Here is a 17,060-nt window from a genome sequence, read left to right as displayed (position 1 = left end):
GAAAGTGCTTTTCTGTTGAGTAAGCTATCTAGTCCTTGGTATTCTGTGCCGGAACCCTGTATATTAGTCAGCTTTCTGTCACTGTAACACACACCTGAGCTAAGTCATCTTATAGCAGCAAGGGCTTGCCTGGGCTCACTGCCGCTGCCATTGCTGATAGATGGCTACAAGCTTAACGTTTGTCGTTGTTGTTTTGTTCTTGTTTTTGCCAGAACTGTATTTCTGTTTCTTCTTTTCAGTATACCAGTATGGTCTGTCTCAATTTAGTTTTCAAGGAGAGAACACATTTACGGATAGCCCACTGGGCAGTGGGGAGAGTTATCGAGAGACCCCAGCCTGAGTGGTGTGACCTCCAAACTAGTCCGGCAAAGACACTGGGGTCTGTATCCCCATGGGGGAGCTCTCTGCTGGGGTTCCATTTTCAAGTCACTGTCCCCTGAGTCAAAGTTCAGAATGGACAGGTCTCACTGGCTGAGCCTCAACCTTCTGGCTGCGTCTTGGTCACATGGAGTAGCAGGAAGTCCAAAGTCAAGGGGTCACATCTAGCGAGAGTCTTCGTGCTGGTGAGGATCCTGTAGCGTTCCAAGGTGGCTGCCAAGGGTGTCACATGGCTGCACGGAATCCAGAATTTTACATGTTAGCTGTCTGTGTGGGTGTGAAACAGAATCTCATTGTGGTCCGATGTTCATTTTCCTCATGACTATTGAGGCTAATCATCTCTTGTGTTTATCGCCTGTTCCTGTATCTTCCATGGTAAAGCCCATGTTTATGGATTTTTTGGCTGTAGTTGAATTGGAATGTTTGATTTCTGTTTGCTGAGTTCTAGGAATTCTTCTAAAATTTAATTCTCTTCTCTTCTCTTATCCTCCTCTCCTCTTCTCTCTCTTTCTCTCTCTGTCTCTGTCTCTCTCTGTCTCTGTCTCTGTCTCTCTCTCTCTCTCTCTCTCTCTCTCTCTCTCTCTCTGTCTTTGTCTCTCTCTTTGTATGTGTGTAGAAGTCAAAACATAGCTTTCAGGAGTCAGTTCACTGCTTTCATAGAGGGTTCCAAGGACAGAATCCATGTTGTGTGGTGCTTGCTTTTACCCACAAAGTCATCTCACTGGTCCTAGAAATTCTTTTCACTTATTTGTTTTTTGAGACAGTCTCATGTGGTCCAGCCTGGCCTTGAGCTCTCTAAGTAAGTGAGGATGACCTTGAACTTCTGCTCTTTTGTGTGCTGGGATTACAGGCATGAGCCACTGTGCCTGGTTTGTGTGTGGTATTGAGGTAGCTAAGCCCTTTACCAACTAAGTCATTCCATCTCCAGCACTAGGAATCCTCTTTGGACTCTGAAAGCCTGTGGAACCTGGTGCTTGCATGCTTCCCTCGTCTCTAGAAGCTTTCTAGTTCTTGATTCTCCAGATTCTAGCTGCCTTGGCCAACGTGAACTTCTCTTTTGTTCTCCTCAACATCGTGAGATTGCCTGACTCTGTCTGGACTCTGCTTCGGTACTGAGTTCCGGAGTCTGCTCTCAGGAAGATGGCCGGATGAATATAGCCCTCATAGCACTTGTTTGCTTCCGCACAGCCAGTGTGGCCTGGAGCTCCCTACTGTCCTGTGTCTGAATTACATTCCCTTCAGTTTTCCTCCTGCATTCCCTTCAGTTGTCTAGTTGTCGACTGTAGAAAAGTTGTTTCGGACCCTGCTCTCCCTGATGGTCGGCTCCTAAGCAGGGGGTTGGAGGAGGGCAGGTGTTAGTGAGGCAGGCCAGGATTTAGTAGAGGGAAGTCTCAGAGTTTCAACATATCTACGGGAGCTGGGAGTAAGGCAGACCCTGTGAATTTGATAACAGGGCCCTTCCCCTACCTAGGCAACACAGCTCTACCCCAACTAAAAATACAGTACATCGGAAAATAGAGTTTCTACTGGGTCTCCTGGAGGAAGCTAACAAAAGGCATATCAGCTTCCTATTGCTGTTTGTAAGACATCATTGCAGATATAGAGGCTTAAAACAGTTCCATTTATTCTCGTATAGACGGAGGCTGCATATCTAAGGTTGCTATGTCAACAGGGCTGTGTTCCTTTTCCTTCCCATTTCAGCTTCCGGAAGTTTAATTCCTTAGCTTGGAGGCTCACATTACTTAAAAAAAATTTTTTTTGATAATGCTGAATGTATTTATTTGATTGAAAATGATCAGAAGTTACTTTAATTTAGTAACTATTGAAGCTTATTGTCTCAGTCTTGTCTTGAGCTGATTTTTATTTTTTGTCCTTTCTTGAGTCACTCCGACCTCTTGACTCTGCTGTTGCATCTACTGCCCACCAGTCTGTTGCTCTAACTACCTTTGCACTCACATTGGGCTAACCCAAATAACTTAGCATCATTTCCTCGCCCCAGAATCCTTAATTTAGTCATAGCTGCAAGATTCCTTTTCTGTTTCAGCAACACAGTCAAAGGTTCCAGGGAGCTGGCTGTGGGTATCTTTGTGTGTTCCAGCCTACAACAGGATTGAAAGCTTAGCAGGTAACGCCTCTAAATCTCTTTGGGGTCATGAAACTTCTGGGCAGAGGGACAAATACATATAAAGATGGGCTTTGGACAGGGCTGGCCAGTGTAAAACCTGGCATCGTGGGTGACTCCTGAGAACTGGCTTCTGAGGGGGCACTCTGTCAAGACCTGGCAGTTGAGAGAATTCTCTGGAGTGTTCCATCTTGCTCTAACCTTGCTCTAAGGTTCCTGACAGACGGACTGAGAAGAGACTAGATTTGAACAATGTGGCATACACCTGTATCACTAGCATTTGGGAGTTGGAGGCAGAAGGATCAAGGTTCAAAGTCATCCCCATCTACGTAAGTTCAAGGCCAGCCAGGGATATATGAGACCCTGTCTTAGTATTTCTGTTGCTGTGACCAAACACGGTAATTGAAAGCAACTTGGGGAGGAGGGGGTTTATTTTGTCTTACAACTCTCGAGTCACACTCCATCACGGTGAGAAGTCAGGGCAGAGACTGAAGCTGAGGCCATGGAAGAACACTGCTTACTGGCTTGTTCCCCAGTGGCTCGCTCATTTCGCTTTGTTACAGTACCCAGGACCGCCAGAGCCCAGAGGTTGGCACTATCCACAGTGGTTGGGATCCTTCCATATCAACCGTTGATCAAGAAAATGCCCCACAGGCTTGCTTACAGGTCACTGATAGAGACATTTCTTTTTCTTCAGTTGAGTTTCCCTTCTCTCGATGACTCTAGCTTGTGTCAAGCTGGCAAGATAACTAGCTAGATACTACACCCTGTATCAGGAAAACCAAGCCAACCAAACAAAAAGAAACCAGACCAAGTCACTCTCAAACAGTATCTACCTCCAGAGGGTGACTGGGGGGAGAAACTGAATTAATATATTCAAATTGCTTAAGGCATCACCTGGCACATAATTAGCACTCAGCACTGGCTCTCCCTGGCTGTTCAATACTATCCAGTCCTCGTCTTGTCCCCTCCACCAGCCCTTGGGCCCACAGGAAACAGAGCAACATTAAAAACCTCTGCAAACACAGGAAGGATTAGGTTGGCTAGTGGTCTGAACTTGCAGGAGGCATCACACCTATGACTGCGGTTCTCTTTTGTTGCTAGAAGTTTCCATCTGCTCTTATAGTGGGAGAAGAGTCCAAAGCAGAGCCTCTGGCTGCTGCTTTCATTTCAGTTTCTCACCGGGTTCTGATTTCTGGCAAGGAAAGGGGCATTTAGCTAAAACAGAAATGGTTGGATACAAGAGGTGGGGGTCAGAGAAGAAGAGAGAGGGACCAAGGTAGGAGGAGAGAGTCTTTTAATGGTCTGAGATTCCTTGCCATGTCCTGGAGGCAGAGGGCAGGGGAGCTGGGGGGGGGGGGGGGGGGGGCATGACCACTGAGCTGGAAGATGGCCGAAGAAGCGCGCACTCTGCTTAAGAAGCTGCGCACAGTCAGACTTTTTGTTCCTAGTGGGGTCTACTGAAGTGATGTTTCGCGAGCCATTTCTCTGAACGGCAGCCTCCACACTTGGATAGTCGGGTCCCTCCACTCGATCCCCTCCTCCTGCAGATGGCAGGACCAACAGAACTCCACTCCCTTTAGTGCTGCGTGAAGCCCCATCCATCCTCAAAGTCCATTCTTCTCTTGTGTTGAGGTCTGGAGCGGCATCATCTGCTTCTGTTCTTCCGGCTGCTGTTGCCCCTGTTTTTTTCTGCTCCTAGACGGGCGGGGGGTGGGGGGGAGGGAGGAAGGAAAGCAGGTATCTGTATTTGCAGCCTCCCATATGGGTCTGCTATTGGGCAGGCTCTCCTCTCAGCTGTGTCTAACCACCTGCTATGTGCTCCCAAGTGGCAACTGCTCCTGCCTGGAGCTGAAAGACCCCAGAAGGATTGTGGGAGAATCCACTCTGAGAAAAAGGGACGAAGGCCTGATGTGGAAGAGGAGGTTTGAACCTCAGTGCTGCCCCAGCCCTGGGTGGGTGACCTGGAGAAAGTCACTGATCCTCTTTGGGGTGTGCCCACCTGGTCTTCAGGTCCTGCACTGTATCCGGCAGTGGCTGGCCCAAGGTCTCTGGTAGGAGGGGGATGACAGCACTGGCAGCCACAGGGATAGCGCCAAAGATGAAGAGCGGCAAGGAGGGGTGGAACTCCGCAGTCATGCTCACCAGCGGGCTCACGATGCTGCCCACTCGGGCCATGGTGCTGCCTACGCCCAGGCCTGTCTGCCTGTGGTCAGGTGGGTGTTGGTTAGGGCTCTGGCATGGATACCAGTGGCCACATTCAGAGTAGCCCCAGACATCCCTTTGTCTCCTTCTTCCTACTCGATTAACAAATGATTTTTGTGTTTGGCTGTTGTTTGTGCTGGAATCAAAGCCAGGGTCTTGCACAGGTCAAGCAGACACTTTACTATTGACCTGCATCTCCAGGCCACTGTGGTGACTTTAAAAAAAAAAAAAAAAAAAAAAAATATATATATATATATATATATATATATAATTTATTTACTTGTATTTTATATATATTGATGTTTTGCCTGCATGTATGTCTGTGTGAGGGTATCAGATCCCCTGGAACAGGAGTTATAGCCAGTTGTGAGCTGCCATGTGGTTGCTGGGAGTTGTACCTGGGTCCCATTAAAGGGCAGTCAGCACTTGTAACTGCTGAGCCATCTCTCCAGCCCCATTGTAGTGACTTTTAAAGCAACAGGGACATAGAGAGAATTGGGAGACTTGAAACTCAGTTCTGCCTCTGTCCTTAAGCTGCTGTGTGACCTTCAGCCAATTGCTTTACATCTCTGGGCTTCAGAGCCAGCTGTCACATGAGACCATTGGGTAGGATCCGTGATTCTGGAATGTTTTTGCTTTCCTTTTTTGTGGCTGAGCTAGGGATGGGGAGTCTGGACCTCACACCCACAAGCCAGCTGCTCTGCCCCTGAGCTACACCCCAGCATACCTGCATACCTTATGAATCACAGGTGTCTCCACTACAGAGACCCATTCATTAGAATCCCCACGCGAAGGGACCTGGAATCTGCATGTTGCTTGTGTGTTAAGAACATTCATTCTTTTTGAGGGGCCGGAGAGATGGCTCACTGCCTAAGAACACTGGCTACTTGTGTAGAGGACCCAGGTTCAGTTCTCACTACCTAGTGGGCAGCTAATAAACATCTGTAACCCTAGTTTGAGAAATAAGTGAGTTAATATTTGTGAAAAGATTAAGACAGTACTTGGTACATAGTACCAGAGTGCTTGGTACACAGTACATACTTTTTCTAGAAACCGTAAAGGTATGGGATAGTACCCAAGATGCCTCAGTGTTCTTATCCTGGCACCGTGACTTCTCAGGTCTTGCACATTTCATGTGATGCATGCATTCAACTCTTAAAGTAGGCATTTTATTTCTTTTTTAAAAATAAAGATTTATTTATTTATTATGTAACATATTCTGCCTGCATGTATACCTGCAGGACTCAGGACCTCTAGAAGAGCAGTCAGCGCTCTTAACCTCTGAGTGCCCCCTCACATCTGATTCCTTAATGCTTTTCCCATTTCGCTATAAAGTGCATATGGCTGGCATGTTGTGGTTCTTATAAGAAGTTGCATGCATGTTCGTGACTTTGGTTTCAGATGTACTGGTTGGTTTAAGATGGAATTTAATACAGTCACAGCTTGTAATTTGTTTTTCGGAGTCTTCAGTTCATTGCCTCTGAGATGTGGCAGTCTACCCTGGTCGAGTCGGTAACTTCTCCTAGATCTCTTCTAGGGTTAAATGAAGGCTGGACAGCCACACCTCTGTCCGGCAGACCCTGACACGTGCAACTGAATGGTTTCTATATACCCTGCCTTAGTTGATTTTTTTTTTTTGAGATGTTCTGGATACTGGGATACGCTCTGGGGGCTCTGGCTTAAATGTGGGAAAGGGGCTGTCTTTTCCTAAACCCTCCCTGCCCTGGGCTTCCACTCACCGGATCACTGTGGGGTACAATTCTCCCGTGTACAGGAAGATGCAGTTGAAAGATGCAGCCAGGCAGCCCTTCCCTAGCACAGCTAGGGAGGTGCGTATGATCGTCTGGTCTAAAGAGAAAAAAGTAGGGAAGAGTGGGAAATTGGAGGTACTACTGGTTTTTTTTTCTTCTTCTGAGAAGCTGGGTTATGTCTGTAGGGGTAAGTGGGTGGGACTGAGAGCCAAGATGCTGGTACATGCTTACCCTTCGGTATGACGCCGTTCACCAGGATGCAGATGCCAGCCAGCAGCAGGGAGGCCAACTGTGCAGGCCGCCGGCCCAGGGAGTTGAGAGCAAGGAAGCACACGAACTTGGCAGGCAGGTCCACGGCTCCAAAGATCACTTGGATAAGGTACATGCTGACCCCAAAGCCCTGCAGGTCCATGACCAGCCCGTAGTAGGCGAAACTAGTGGCAAACCTGGTGAGGAGGGAGAGGGATGTGTAGCTCATTAGACAGGCTTAAGCAAGGGGGCTCTTATCTGGGTGGTAGTGGCACACACTTTTAATAAATTTTAATTTATGAGAGGCAGAGGCAGGCAATCTCTGAGTTCGAGGCCAGCCTTGTCTACATAGTGAGTTCCAGGATAGCCAAGGTTGCATAGGGATACCCTGTCTTGAAAAACCAAAACCAAACCAAGTCAAACCATAACCAACCAACCAAACAAACAAAAAAACAAAAAAACCAAGAAGACAAAACAAAGCAAAACAACAACAAAACCAAGAGTGCTCATAATATACATATGTTTCATAATAAACATATGATATATAATATGCACTCATAAATATAGGGATGGTAGGGTACCCTGCTTTGGGACCTAGGATCTGCTGAGGTTGTTGCTTCTTCAGACATTTAACAACGGTATACTCCAACTGCGCAGTTGCAGTATTGGGGCAGTGCTCCAGTCCTGTGCTAACTAGACACCCCCGGGAGCTGGGAAACTTTCACTTAGTTGCTTATCCATGTTCACTCTTGATCTTGTGCTGGGTTCAGGGAGGATGGCTTACAGTGTAAGCCACATCATGGTGCTGCTGACAGCCAGGATCTTCTGGGACATCTGTGTATTTCTGGGATGGATGTTTAGGGGTTCACAGAGCTTAGGTTTGAGGATAGAACCCTCTGCAGAGAATAACCCCAAAGCTGCCAGTGGAGAATTCTTTGGCAGGCTCATTCTTCTGGCTGTGCCCCCACTTATCTGTGATGGAATCACTATGGTGATGCATAGAAGAGAGATAACGGGGACACTGCGCAGGGAAAGAGAGACTTGGGCTTTTATCATCTTTGTCCCAGGTGTGTTTTGGGGGTAAGTGTGGGCTCTCTTCTACCTGTGGTGTTTTTCCCCCAGGCCCCGCCAGAGCAGTAAAGTGTTTTCCAAAACATCCTGGTCTGACCTCACAGTATAAATCTGTGGGCTCTGGAGACTATTGGTCCTGATGAAGTGGTTTATACTGGGACAGGGCTGGTGAGAGAAGCTGGGAGACCAGTGGCCAGTTTGAAGCTGGGGACTGGGTTGAGCTGGAGGACTCTTGTTTCTGTCCGGCTCTCATTACTCCTTGGAGTAGATCGGCTGACTTTTCTTCCCTGTCATGTGTCTTTCCCACCCATCTCATTCATACCCTCCCCCAGCCTGTTTTTTTGTCTTTTAATCATCCTGCTTGTCCATGAGGATGCCTGTCTGAGCCTACCATAGCATGGAGAGGCAGAGGAAGAGGCGGCGAAGGGTGGGGCAGCGCAGGAGCTCCATGGCTGAGGCCTGGCCTTTGCCTAGGGTCAGTTCCTTCTGCAGGCTGGTCCGGAGCACCTGATGGGATGGGCACAACTCAGGGCCTGAGCTTCTCCTAGGGGACCCCTCTTGGTCCAGCCTCTGAGTCCTGGGTCTTGGTATTGGGATTTGGGTTGGAGCTCAGGCGGCATCTAGGAACAAAGGTGTCTTACCTCTATGCTCAGCTTAGCCCCCTCTTCCTGTTTCCCATTGATCTGGGCCACTCTCTGCAGGGCTTGGAGGGTGAGGTCCAGCCTTCCCGAGGAGGAGTACCATCGGGCTGACTCAATGAAGAACCTGGGAGAGGGGATGGAGAGAGGGTAGATGTTGGATGTCGGCCTGGCCTCAGTTGCAGTCTTCTGGTTAGAGATACGCAGAAGGGTTTTTAATCTATGTTTTGGGGACCAGGGCTCTTGCCAAGACCCCTTTAGGACAAAGCAGTTTCCAGTGGCTCATCTCCAACCCAGAAGCTCAGCTCTTGGGTGCTGGATAGGAAAAAACTACCAGCAGGCAGGTCAAACTGTGGATACTAGAGAGCTGCTGCCCTCCTCCACAGCCTTGGCTTCAGAGTCTGTTCAATGGAAACACTGGACTAGGGTCAGCTTCCTGGCTTGATGAATTTTCTGGGGGAGGTTTGTGCCCTGCTCTGGGAGATGATCAGTCTCCTGTAGCCCCGTAGCCTTTGGGCATTGCTTTCCACCCCAGATCCCACATACCAGGAGTAAATGAAGGCAACGAAATAAGGCACAGAGACCAGCAGCTGCAGGTGGCGCCAGTGGGGCACAGCGTAGGCGATACCAGCCAGGAGGAACTGGCCCAGGCTGTAGACATAGCCGATCAAGGTGCCCACATAGGCGCGGGTGTGGATGGGCATCCATTCCACATCTGGAAAGGGGTTAGAGTGGCGTGGTGCAAGTAACTGGGCTGCTAGGCGGGAAGAGACCCCTCTCTCCCTCCTTCCCACCCATGCTCTCCCCCGGGCTCTACAGAAGATGTATCGGTGAGGTTGGGTGCCAAGGGAAGGAGAGTGAAGATGCTAAGTGGAAGTAGGAATTGGGAGTTAGATTCAGGATCCCCAGGAACTGCCTCCTCCGCGTTCCTGCTGGTTTTTGGCCCTGCCCCAAGGGCCTGACTACAGCCCCTTTCCCTGCAGAGTGACTCTGACCACTCAGTCTTTCTCAGCAGGAATTACTTCTTTCCTCTTGGTCCTGACTGGACCCACCCTTCAGTGGTCCAAGCACTACGTTTTCCCCATCCTGGAGCATCAGTCCAGGTAGGGAGGGGACCACGGCTCTGCTAAGGTCTCGAGAGGACAGGCTGGGTTCCTGATGGCCTTCTGAGTCTGCTGCTGAGATACACTTGAATATTTATATTAACTTTGGAGGCTGGAGCCTTGGGCATGTCCCATATCTCAGGCCTACCTAGTTCCTTTCGTCAAGAGAATTGTGAATTCCTGGATTTCTTTCTCGGCTTGAGGGATGACTGCAGGTAAACTTCTTTTCTTTTCCCCAGCCTCAGATTTGATTTATTATCTCGGAAAGTGTGTGTGTGTGTGTGTGTGTGTGTGTGTGTGTGTGTGTGTGTGTGTGTACGTACGTGTGTCTGTGATATACTAGAGGAAGCATACTGATGATCCATGAACTCACTATTTTCAGTCAGTAAGTGTATTTGGTGCTTATGATGCTGGCTTATCCTTGTTTAGAAATATTAGACGAGCCACAATATTAAAGTAATTATGATTTTTATATTTAAAAAAGTGAGAGAGATCTGGGTGTGCTGGTGTATGCCTGTAATCCCAGCACTTGGAAGGAGGAAGCTGAGCATCATGAGTTGGAGGCTACATGATAAGACCCGGAATCAAAACAAAACAAGTAAACAACACCAACAAAAATGCAGTGACATCTGACTTCTTGCCTGGGAGTGACTTTAGTATCTCAAAATAGTGTTTCTTTTAAAAATACATTTATTTATTATTTATTCTCCCCCCTTTCTCCCTCCCTCCCTCCCTCCCTCCCTCCGTGCCTCCCTCCCTCCCTCTCTCATGTGTGCGTGTGTGCGCGCGTGCACGCGCACGCTTATGTCATAGCAAGTGTGTGGAGGTCAGAAGACAAACTAACTTGCAGTAGTTGGTTCTCTTCTTCTACCATGTTAGCCCTGGGGATCACACTTGGGCCCTCGGAGTTGGTGGCAAGTGTCTTTATCCCCTGACACATCTTGCCACCACCACCACCTTCTTTGGAATTTAGCCCAGACTGCCCTGAAACTTTATATAGGCCTGTCTGGCTTCACACTTGGGACAGTCCTCCCACCTCTGTCTCCTGAGCGCTGGGATTATGGGCACACGCCACCAAGCCTAGCTTGTCTCACTAGCCTTTGGATCGCCTTTGGATATAGTCTTCACTACTCTTAAGGTCTCCTGAACCTGGCTTGTCCTGGCCACTCTGACCAGGGAGTCAGCAATCTTGTTACTAAGTGAGGGGTCAAGGCAGCGTGAGCTGGGGAAGGCAGTGTTGTGTTGACTGGAAACTGCAGATGTGAGGGAGCTATTGGGTTGAGAGTAGATGGGGCTTGGGAGTGAAGGGCTTGGGGAGGAAGCTGGCAGGACTGGGTGGTGAGAGGTGACAGAGATGAGCAGCCTCACTTAGTGTCATGCAGTTGATTGCAATGCTGGCCAAAGACATGCCCGAGAGGAGCCGGAAAATGCAGTAGACAGTGTAGTTGGGGGCATAGGCTGCACAGGTTCCCGACACAGCTGTCTGTAGGTAGTTCAAGATCAGCACCTTCCGACGGCCCAGCCTGTGGGGGAAGGGAAGACCTGTGTCAGGGGCCTGAGGACTGCTGGGAGCCAGGCTGAGCTACACAGAAGAGGAGTAGCTGCCTGGGATAAGGACCTGGGCTGGGTTCTGAGGCCCCAAGAGTAATCCTGAGCCGTGCACTTAAACCAGCCACCCCTGCCTCGTATCCAGCCAGGGGCCCCCAATCCCACTTTAGCCCAGCTCTTTGGCTTACCCAGGACTGACCTGTCTGCCAGGTAGCCAAACATCATGGCTCCCAGCAGCACTCCCACCATGTACAGGGATTGGGCCAGCTGGCGGAAGGCCCGATGAGAGCACACAAGGTTCCACTGTGGGGAGAGGTAAGCTAGAGTTGGGCAGAGAAGAGCTCAGAGGCAGGCAGGCCCCTCAGTCTCCTCTAGGAAGGTCCTCTGAGGTCTGTGTCACCCTCTGCTGTTTGTCTCACAGTCCCTGGGAGCTAGGAACACTTAAAACACCCAGCAGCTTCCACGTCTGCCTTCTGTACAAATACCATTTTCTTGAATGTTTTCATCTCATTTTTCCAATCTAGGCCCTTGGAGAACTTCTCTCTCTCTCTCTCTCTCTCTCTCTCTCTCTCTCTCTCTCTCTCTCTTTCTGTGTCTGCTGTCTGGCTGTGTCAGAGAAGTCTGTCACATGGAGAGAAAGCCCCAAATTCTTACCTCAGTCACGATGGTTGAAGGGAAGGTGCTGTTGTCATAGACCCAGCCATCAATGCAGGGCTCTGTGACTTCAGTGCCATTAGCCTCTGTGCCATTGGGAAAGGGTGGTCCCCACTGTGGGGAAGTAAAACGGAGGCAAGACTTGGGCTGTCCCTGCTCGTCCAGGGGCAGCCAGGCCTCCAGCCCTCCATCTTGGCTGAGGTTGGCATTGATGGGTGGGCGGCAGTGGTGAAGGGGGATGGCGCCAGTGAAGTTCTGCAAGGTGTTGTGGGAAGCCATCAGCAGGAGGGGAGCAACCACCAAGGTGACCTGGATCAGCTGGAAGCGCCCGACGCCCCCCACCTGCTTCAGGATGTCATTGAAGGCCATGGGGCTGGGCCAGGCCGAGCGGTCAAGGACTGAGGACCTCCAGTCCTGAGACCTCTGTCTGTCCGCCTGCTGCCCTTTGCCTGAGGAGTGGGGCTGCCACTGCCTCTGCAGCTGAGTGACTCCTGGAGCTGGAACTGAGCCGGCTCTGTGTGGGTTCAGCGGGCTGGTGGACTGCCCCTCCTTTCTCTATCCCCTGCTTCTGGCCCTCCCTCGCCCTCGCCTCTTTTCTTCACTTCGGGGGTCTGGACAGCTCAGCTTTCAGGGTCCTGCTGGAGCCCTGACTCTTACACAGGCAGCTTTTAATCTTTGTCCTGAAGACAATGAGTTAAAGTGTGACTTGGTGTCAGAAGGATTAACCCTGTGAGTATTCCTTGTGTCAGTGGAATTTCTCCAAGTGGGTATAAAGGGCAGGAGAGGATGGATGAGACTCAGAGTAGCTTCACTGAGGGAGGCCACTTGGGTACCCTGGATGCAGAAGGGGACAAGGTGGGACCTTCTGTCTTCCTTCTGTTGAGGAGTCTGGGCTCTGGGAAGTGTGGTAGCCTCCTGAGGGGTTTCTGTGGACACCATAGTCTGTCTTCAGGATGACACCAGAGAAAAATGACAAGTCTCTTTGAACCTGAACTTCGTATTGACCAATTTTTAAACAGTGTAGCCCTAATATTGCATAGGCCGTGTTTACACATCAAATTAAGTATGCATTGATTTGAGATTCAGATCTGACTGGGAATCTTGTATTCTTATTTGCTAAATTGAGCAACCCTGATCTTTGGTCTTTCAAGGATAGCTTATGTCTTGCAGGATCACAGCTTTGTGCAACTGGAAGAAACAACAGTGGTCAGAGGTCACTCTTGAAAGGCACGGGGACCAAGGGCAAAATCAGACGCGAGAGAGACCACTCTTCGGAAAGGGGTGTGTGTGTGTGTCTCAGTTTTCATGTTCTTTTGTTGTTCTTTTCTTCCTTTTTTTGAAATTTATTTTTAATTTATATATTCACTTTACATTCCTATCACAGCCCCCTCCCTCCTCTCCTCCTGGTTCCTCCCTCCCATTCAAGTTTTCATGTTTTTGATTATTATTTTTTATGTGTTTTTAAAGACCAGATCTCATGTAGCTCAGAGTGGCCTTTAGGTCAATATGTAGCCAAGGCTGGTATTGAATGGTTCCTCCTGGCTCCACCTTCCAGGTGCTAGGACTACAAATGTATACCACTACACAGTTTACCTTAAAGTCTCTCTCTCTCTCTCTCTCTCTCTCTCTCTCTCTCTCTCTCTCTCTCTCTCTCTCTCTCTCTCTCTCTCTCTCGTGTGTGTGTGTGTGTGTGTGTGTGTGTGTGTGTGTGTGTGCATGCCACAACTTGTGCGTGGAGGTCTGAGGATGACTTGCAGCAGTGAGTTCTCTTTCTACCCTGTGGGTTTTAGGGTTTGACCTCGTCAACAGCTTGGCAGCAGGCGGGTTTACCTGCTGTCTCACTGACCCTCTTTCCTCCTTCAATAATCTTGAATCAATTTCCTCCCCCTTTGTTCTGGTTTTTTTTTTTAAATTTCTAAAAATATTTTACTTTATTTCGTATGTATCCGTGTTTTGCCCGCATGTGCACCTGTGCACCCTATGCATGCTTGGTGTCAGATTCCCTGGAAATGGCATTAGGGACAGTTGTGAGCCACCATGTAGGTACTGAAAACTGAACGAGGATTCCATGCAAGAGCAGCCAGTGCTCTTAACCACTGAGCTTCCTCTCTAGTTCCCTCTTCTGTTTTTTTTTTTTTTTTAAATGAGCATGAACCTGTCTTATTTTTAGCCACAAGCCTAGGACCTGACTAGAATTCCTCCAACAGGTTTTTGGCCCCTGAGCCCTGATAACTCACAATCTGAGGCAGTGTTGAACACTAATTGGATGTTTCTGTTGGATCTGAATGCTTGACCAGGAGCAAGTTATTAACTCCTTCTACCTCTGTGCATTGCTTTCAAGTTAGGGGTGGTTTTCATGTCCCCTTTATTTTGTTCTTTGAGGGTTAAATGAGCCAACACAGGTAAAGAGTTTAAAGAAGCCTTTATCCAAGTACACAAGTTTGTGCCCTTAGTCCTAGAAGGACTGAGCTCAGGAGCTCAGCTTGGGCAAGAGGATCGGTATCTCAAGCTTAGTCTTGAGATTGTAGGCGCCCTGCACTTCATGAGACCCTATCCTAAAGAACCTCCCACCAGAAAAAAAGGTCAAATACTATGCTTATGCAAATTGCATTTTTATTCATTAAATTGGGAGGGAGTTTATTGTCTACTTAGGTCCTTAGACACATGAGGTGTTAGACTAGGGCCTTAACTTCAAAGCTAGTTTCCTCCTCCTCCTCCACTAAGGTCTAATTATATACCCCAGGCTGGCTTCAAACTCACAGCTCCCTGATATCAGCCTCCCAAATGCCTTGAGCCCCTATGTGTGGCCAAAAGCTGAACTCTTAACTATGGCTCTAGAGGTGTTCGCTGCATGCTAAAGGGGTCTTGGAGGTAAGAGCTAACTTTGTATGTAGAGGGGAGAGCCAGAGGCAGTTGCGGTTCATCCCAGCCTCCCCCTCCCAGCATATATTGATTCTAGCTTGGACTCAATGGGTGTCCAGATGCCTGATACATTCTCCAGGCCAAGGTATATAAAAACCTGTGGCCTGTGGAGGCGAGGACAGCTGGACAAACAGCTTAGGGGCTGTGGGGTCAGTCCCCTGCTAAGACTTAGTGCTCTCATTGGAGAGTAGGTGGAGTCCTGAGGGTAGCAGGGCGATCTCCTGCAAGCACCCTCCTTCTCCAAGCTTGTGCTTAATCCTGCTCTGGATAAGAATTTCTTTCTTAGTTCTTGTCCTAGTTAGAGTTACTATTGCTGGGACAGATGCCATGACCAAAGCAACTTGAGGTAGAGTTTATTTGTTTACACTTTCATATCATAGTCCATTACGGATGGAAATCAGGACAGGAACTCAAACAGGGCGGGAACCTGGAGACAGGGTTGATGCAGAAGCCATGGAGGAGTGATGCTTATAGGCCTGCTCCTCGTGGTTTGCTCATCTTGCTTTCTTATAGCACCCAGAATCACCAGTCCAGAAGTGGCTCCACCCACAGTGGGCTGGGCCCTCACCCATCAATCACTAATTAAGAAAATACCCTACAAGCTTGCCTACAGCCGCATCTTAGGGAGGCATTTTCTTAATTGAGGCTCCCTCCTCTTTAATGACTATAGCTTGTGTCAAGTTGACATAAAACTAGCCAACACAACTCCTGACCAGTCCCAAGTCTGGCTGAGTCTATAAAAGACTCCATTGGAGACTCCAGGAACCAAACTGTGGCAAGATCCCAGGATTTTCAGATCTGGGGACTGTCCCTTGTTTACCTTGGGGGTCATTAAAAATTTAGGGATGGAACTTCTCTGTGATAAACGGATCATTGGCTTAAACTCCGGTGGGAGGGTGTCAGCTCTGGGGGGTCTGCATATGGGCAGAAGCTTTTTTTTTTCTCTCTCTCTCAGAACCACATGCCACTGGAACTGAGAGCCGCCACTCAGCTGACAGATCTCACACTGTATCCGGTGACATAAATAAGGAAACTGAGGCTCAGACAGGAGTCAGAGCTGCCGGTGATCATACTCCACCTCTTCTGCCTCCTTCGTTCTTCCATGCTGTGGTAGTTGCTGTCACATAGGCCAGATTCTCTGGAATAAGTGCTGGCCTTGCATAACTGTAGTCTGTTAAGTCAATGGGATTAAAAGTGTGGGACTACACGTGATTTTTATTACTTTGTGACACCTTTCAAATAAATAATTTACAGATCAAAGAAGACAAGACTGGCTCAAGTCATGTTCTGGAAGCATGGGGCTGAAATGACCCGGAGAGTTCAGAAGACTCCAGCTGCCTGCCAGCATCTGAGCCGGAAACTTCAGAGGCAAAGTGAACCTTGTGCCTTGTTCCTGGCTACCCCAAGCAGCAGGCAGTATAAGCCCATCCGGAGCAGCTGTTTATAAAGCTAGATGTGAGCCGGGGACATAGCTCATTGATAGAATGCCTGCCTAGCACGCAGGGAGTCCTGAATCCGATTCATAACTTGGGACACTGTGGCACATGAGTGATCCTAGCACTCAGGGGAGGGGGGAGCGTGAGGATCAGAAGGTCATGGTCATCCTCAGCCTGCTATGCAGAGCTTTGGAGGCCAAACTGGGCTACATGAGGCCCTGTCTTAACCAAACAACAAAACCTCACAAACTAGACATGAAATCATTCACCTGTGAGGTGACCCAGAGGTGGTCCATATTGAGTGGCAATTCACTGAGGCACAGGAGGAGCAGTGGAACAGCATTGATGGCGACAAGGATGAACGGGGTTTGGTGTTTTACCATGAATCCTGACAGCACCAATGGAAAGTGCTATCTGGGCATCTTCCTTCCCCCTCGCTGTGTGTCTACAATAAATACCATCCTGGAGCAGTGCAAGAAGGTCCTGGCTAGGAAATTCCAGGAGCCATGCTGAATTCTGGACCAGGAATAGAAGGGAAGGCGGTAGAGGCCAGTGCTTCACACTGAGCCTGGCTCTTTGTCTGGTGGAGGCCAGGTGAAGCCAAGGAGAGCGATTGCTGGCTCCACCGTGAGCTAATCTTTGGCTCCAAGGTTGAAACCCCAAATTCTAAGATGAAGAAGTCAGGTCTCTATGTCAGTGTGGCTGATCCTGGGTGCCAGCCCCAGATTGACTAAAGGTTGGCACGGGAGACTCCTGCATCCAAACCAAGTGTAAATGACAGCTTCGGATAGGGCTGGGTGACAGGCTGGTGTTGGGTGGTATTTGAGGTGGGTAGCAGAGGGCTCATCCTGCCCTTTCCCTCCCTCTCTTCCTGGTGCTTGCCTCCTTTCTCAAACTTACTCTCAGACTTCCTGTTTTCATGACGCTCCTACCCAATAAACCATTTTACACTCAAATCCTTGTCTTGGGGTCTGCTCCTGGGG

General features: G+C 49.0%; 1 protein-coding gene across 1 annotated transcript; it reads right to left on the bottom strand.

Annotated features, from left to right (window-relative positions):
* Positions 1-4,063: 4,063 nt before the first annotated feature.
* Slc22a6 (solute carrier family 22 member 6) lies at positions 4,064-12,352 on the bottom strand. Its single transcript, XM_051146059.1, has 10 exons — positions 11,720-12,352; positions 11,265-11,368; positions 10,886-11,040; positions 8,961-9,129; positions 8,418-8,541; positions 8,168-8,283; positions 6,688-6,902; positions 6,445-6,553; positions 4,503-4,706; positions 4,064-4,198 (listed from the first exon to the last, which is right to left on the bottom strand). Exons 1-10 carry the CDS (start codon positions 12,086-12,088, stop codon positions 4,108-4,110), a joined length of 1,656 nt encoding a protein of 551 aa, XP_051002016.1. The 5' UTR covers positions 12,089-12,352; the 3' UTR covers positions 4,064-4,107.
* Between the last annotated feature and the right edge of the window lie 4,708 nt (positions 12,353-17,060).

This window comes from Acomys russatus, chromosome 5 (genome assembly GCF_903995435.1).
Source record: "Acomys russatus chromosome 5, mAcoRus1.1, whole genome shotgun sequence".
Taxonomy (NCBI): Eukaryota; Metazoa; Chordata; class Mammalia; order Rodentia; family Muridae; genus Acomys; species Acomys russatus.
This window is presented reverse-complemented; position numbering and strand designations above follow the sequence as displayed.